This window comes from Myotis lucifugus, unplaced genomic scaffold (genome assembly GCF_000147115.1).
Source record: "Myotis lucifugus unplaced genomic scaffold, Myoluc2.0 scaffold_788, whole genome shotgun sequence".
Taxonomy (NCBI): domain Eukaryota; kingdom Metazoa; phylum Chordata; class Mammalia; order Chiroptera; family Vespertilionidae; genus Myotis; species Myotis lucifugus.
The window spans coordinates 200,346-205,285 of record NW_005871836.1 but is presented as its reverse complement, the minus strand read 5'-3'; the positions used below and the strand labels follow the sequence as shown (position 1 = coordinate 205,285).

At 58.6% G+C, this 4,940-nt stretch overlaps 1 protein-coding gene across 1 annotated transcript in view; it reads left to right on the top strand.

Moving 5' to 3' along the window:
* The first annotated feature begins 2 nt into the window (after positions 1-2).
* The window catches only part of LOC102426784 (pecanex-like protein 2), a 7,963-nt gene continuing 3,025 nt past the window's right edge, over positions 3-4,940 (top strand). The window contains exons 1-3 of the mRNA XM_006106234.3: positions 3-53; positions 3,023-3,256; positions 4,567-4,679. Coding sequence (XP_006106296.1) covers positions 3-53; positions 3,023-3,256; positions 4,567-4,679 — 398 coding nt within the window. The remainder of the gene's footprint in view (positions 54-3,022; positions 3,257-4,566; positions 4,680-4,940) is intronic.

Below are 4,940 nucleotides of genomic sequence, written 5' to 3'. Positions count from 1 at the left end.
CCATGCTGCAGGTGTTCGACCTGCGCAGGATCCTCATCCGCTACTACGTCAAGGTAACTGACCCACAGGGCCCAGCCGGGCCTGTGAAAAACCCTCGAGGCTGTGGGGTAGCCCGAGTCCAGGCCCAGAGTCAGGTTCTCACAGGCAGTCCGCTTCTCACCCGGGTCTGTCTCCTCGCTTCTTTTTTAAATATATTTTTATTGATTTCAGAGCGGAAGGGAGAGGGAGACAGAGATAAAAACATCAATGATGAGAGAGAACCACTGATCGGCTGCCTCCTGCACACCCGCTACTGGGGACCGAGCCCACAACCCGGGCCTGTGCCCTGACCGGGAATCAGACCGTGACCTCCTGGTTCATAGGTCGATGCTCAACCACTGAGCCACGCCGGCGGGGCTGTTTCGCTTCTAACACAGCTCGTTATGGTAATGCTGGTGGTGATGAATGGCAACAGCCTGAAACCATGACCCAGCCGTTTACACGTTACAAGTGTCGATGTATATGCTCTGCGCATTTGCCCTTGAGAATGACCAGAATGACGTCCTAAGCTAAACTGAACTCAAAAACAGAGCTAAGCGACCCGTTCCCGATTAGCCGCAGCAGCCCTTCTCCTCCGCGTGTGGAGACTGAGCGCCCATCACTTACCTGCTCGGTACCGTCTGCCCAGTGCATATGCAGCTCGGAAAATGGGCCGGTTTGGGCCCAGATCCCTGGAGGACGAGAGTGAGACTGGACCCAGGTCGGAGGGTGACAGCTGGGCGGGGCGGAGGTGTTTTCCCAGGGGAGGGCCCAGGTCAGCCACGGCTCAGAACGGCCCTGGGGTGGCTCCTGTTCCGAGGGAGCACTTTGCATGATGGGAGCATCCTCAGAGCCATTCCAAGTGAGGCCCCCCATTCACCTGGGACCCCAAACACCCTGCCAGCCGAGGCAGAGACAGCAACGAGGAAACACAAGACAAAAACCCCAGGCGAGGAGGGTCAGGAGTTCACCAGCTCAAAGAGGACAGTTGGAGATTTGGAGGGGCTGTCCCAGGGGGCCCCAGCGTGTGCTGACAGTGACAGGAAACAGAAGACAGACTGTGAGGTCGGAGGTTCAACAACGCGCACCACACCCCGACGTGACTGCAGCCAGGAGTGCTGTGACGCCCTTTCCCGTGGTGGGATCTTTAAAACACGCGTGGTTCGTCCTCACCACCTCCGCCATGAGGCCACCTCGGGGTCCAGGTCTCGGGACTGTCCTTCCCCACGCTCGTTCCCCGGTGGCGGGAGGTAAGGGTTTCGGGGGGCTGCGCGGCCGTTAGAAGGAGCAGCGTTGTGGGGTCTAAAGTGAGGAACGTCCTCTTTGGTTCCTGGTCACTGCAGGCGCCTTTGTGGCTCTGAACTGCCTCAGCTTTCACGGGGTCCGTGTTATTCTCCGTATTGTTTTTCACTGGCAGGCAGATCGGAGCGGGAGGAAAGCGTAGGCTAATTCCTTCACACAAAAGGGCTGTTTGATCTCCCAATGCACCGGGTCAGCTCCCGGCCCCCCGTGCATCCATTTGAAGTCATTTCCTCGCCGGGCCGGAGGGTCCCCTGGGTCCCCGCCATCTCTCCATTCGCTCGGGTCTAAAACCCTCCTGTGGGTCCAGACGCGGCTTCCCGAGGCGCCTGGGTCCTGGTGCCATTGTCTCCGGACAAAGGAGATGGCTTATCGCTGGCCTGGCAGCGGGGCCCACAGGGACCCGGGGGTCTGCTGCCCGGCCCCTCCGGGAGTGAGAGCATGTGCTGATCTGCATTTAAAATGAGGAGCCGGCGGGTCCTGCCAGAAGGGGTCCTGCCTCCAGCCTGGATTGGGGTCTACGCAGTCGGTTCTCATGCGCAGTTGGTTCCTTGTCGGTTTCACTCAGCGGCCTGTCCATCTCGTTATGACAGGTTCGGGGGGGTTCACACCGTCTGTGTTCCGGACGGAATTTCTCCCTAAATGAAGTGGAAATGGGGTACGGTTTGCAGCCAGCTGGCGTGGTCCCCTCTCCTCCTGGTGAGAAGGACGGTCCCCCGTCCCCTCGCCCGGGAGAGCTGAGCACCCGGCTGGGGTCGAGCTCCAAAGTCAAGGCTGTAGGGTTCTGCCAGAACTGGAGGAAGGGGTTTTGACCTCTGGAGGTCAAAGTCCTCGTTTACTAGTCTGACTTCATCCGTGGAGGGTATTTTAATTCCTTGGAAATGAGTGGAAAGCGAAACGACCGTCTTTTGATTTGTTTGTTATTCCTGTCGGGGACACGTGATTAGGACCTACTGGGGAAACGAGGCCAGATGTGGGCTGGAGCCAGATGTGTGGACACGCACACTTCTTTCCCCCTGTAACTGTCAGCTGAGACGCGGGCACTCTGGCCACGGTCACAGAGCCTCATGTGCTTGTAACTTTGAGCCGACCTATTTTTTTTTAAATATATTTTTATTGATTTCAGAGGAAGGGAGAGAGAGAGAAACATCCATGATGAGCGAGAATCACTGATCCGCTGCCTCCTGCACGCCCCACACTGGGGATGGAGCCCACAACCCGGGCCTGTACCGGGACCGGGAATCAAACCCTGACCTCCTGGTTCATAGGTCGACTCTCAACCACTGAGCCACACCAGCCGGGTGCAGCTTTGCTGTTTTAGTCCATCAAACACTGCGTGGCAGGGCTGGAGGAGGGTCCACCCGTCCCCGCGGGATCGGCCCAGCCTGGCACCCACAGAAGCCAGGGTCTTGTGTGCATCTCAGCCAGGAGAGGGCTGGCTGTCCTTTCTCCCCCCGGAGTCGGTCCTTGTCCGTCTGTGACATCCTGTTCTTCCCCCTCCCTCGTCCCCGCAGGGGCCCTTAGAGAGGTTTGGGAATGTCTTCCGTGGGCTCTGTCACTAAGCCCCGCAGGAAACACAGGACACACGTGGCAATCGCGTGTCCCCTGCCTCTCTGACAGCCGCTGGCGTTAGGAGCCCCAGTGACTAACAAGCCCCCTGGCTTCGGAGCGGCTGCGAGGGCTCAGACCTGGTTCCTCCCCGCAGAGTATCATCTACTACCTGGTCACGTCCCCCAAGCTCCTCTCCTGGATCAAGAACGCGTCCCTCCTGACGGCGCTGCAGCCCTTTGCCAAGTGGCATCACATCGAGCGCGACCTCGCCGTGTTCAACATCAACATCGACGAGGACTACGTGCCGTGTCTGCAGGGCGTCACGCGGGCCAGCTACTGCAGCGTCTACCTCGAGTGGATCCAGCACTGCGCGCGGAGGACACAGGAGGTGTGTGTGTGGGGTGGGGGGCCGCTGGGGCCTTGACTGTGAATGAAAAAAAAAACACAGGAAAACTGCCCAGCTGGTGTGGCTCAGTGGTTGAGCGTCGACCTATGAACCAGGAGGTCACGGTTCGATTCCCGGTCAGGGCACATGCCCGGGTTGTGGGCTCCATCCCCAGTGAGGGGCGTGCAGGAGGCAGCTGATGATTGATGATTCTCTCTCATCACTGATGTTTCTCTCTCTCTCCCCTTTCCTCTCGGAAATCAATAATCATGTTTTTTTTAAAAAAAGTGAACCAGGAAAACTGTACAGTCTCTCTCCTGTCCTCCCTGGTAGATTAATAAAATAAAGGCGAGAAAAGCATTGGCATGTGGTCAATGTTAGCCATGGAAATATCTCACCGGCCGTAGCTCCGATGGAGGAGCCTGAAGGTCCGTCTCCGTGGTCCGTGCTCAGGGTCAGGGCCTGGATTTCATTTCCTGCCTCAGTTTACTTCTCCAGGCCAGGCGCTGGCCTTTCGGAGGGGAATTCACCGGAAACCGCAGGGGCCTCTGTCGAGATTGTCGCCTGCTCCCGGGACGGCTCCCCTCTCCCCTCAGCTGGTTCCTGAGATCATTCGTCCCCTTTTCTTGCTCAAGACACTTGGGCTTTAAATGCCCTCTGCCCGTCCCCTCCTGCCGCCTCTTAAATCGACTCGGGCGAGTCGCGTAATTTAGTTGCTGATTGTGGACTTTGGTCAGTTCAGGGGGCTCTCATCAGAGGGAGAACAGGAAGCCTCTTTGCATTGGACAGTGTGAAGGTGGGGATAGACAGTGTGAAGGTGGGGATGGACAGTGTGAAGGTGGGCATGGACAGTGTGAAGGTGGGCATGGACAGGGTGAAGGTGGACACAGACAGTGTGAAGTGGGCATGGACAGTGAAGTGGGTATGGATGGGGTGAAGGTGGGCATGGACAGTGAAGTGGTCATGGACCATGTGAAGGTGAGCACGGACGGGGTGAAGTGGGCACGGACGGGGTGAAGGTGGGCATTCGGTTGACTCTAATCTCTGACCATCTTCATGGCCTGAGGTGCCACATGCAAACTGCCCGGCGACAAGGTCAGCAAGCCACATGCCAGCCCCTCTCCCTCACGTGAGCTTCCTTGGCATGTTAACCACCTGAGAGACGACCTCAGGCAGGAAGCAGCGGCCTAGAGCTGCTCACGGTGGAGGCTGCTGACGCTGATCGGACCTCACGTGCCCCGGCCCGCACACGGGTGACACCGTGGCGCACGCGGGCAGCTGTGACGGGCGAAGTAACATCCCTGCTCTTTCAGGCCTCGCAGACCCTGGACAGCGACGAGGACTCCCCGCTGGTGACCCTGGCCTTCGCCCTCTGCATCCTGGGGAGGAGAGCGCTGGGCACGGCCGCGCACAGCGTGGCTCTCAGGTACTCGGGGGGCGGGGGGTGGACAGGCACCGGCACTGCTTGGCTTTGACAGACCTTTTCAATCATTTTACTTTGCACGTGGGCTGCTCACGCGTCTTTCAGACAGTCCCTCCATAGTGACCCTGTAGGGCAGCGACAGACCCCTTCGAGTGTTAGACTTGAACCTGGCGTTAACGGGGAACAGTCCAGACCCAGGAACTCTGGGCGTCTGTGTTGAGGGTCCGTGCAGGTTTGCTGGGCAGATGCGAGAGGATCGTGCAC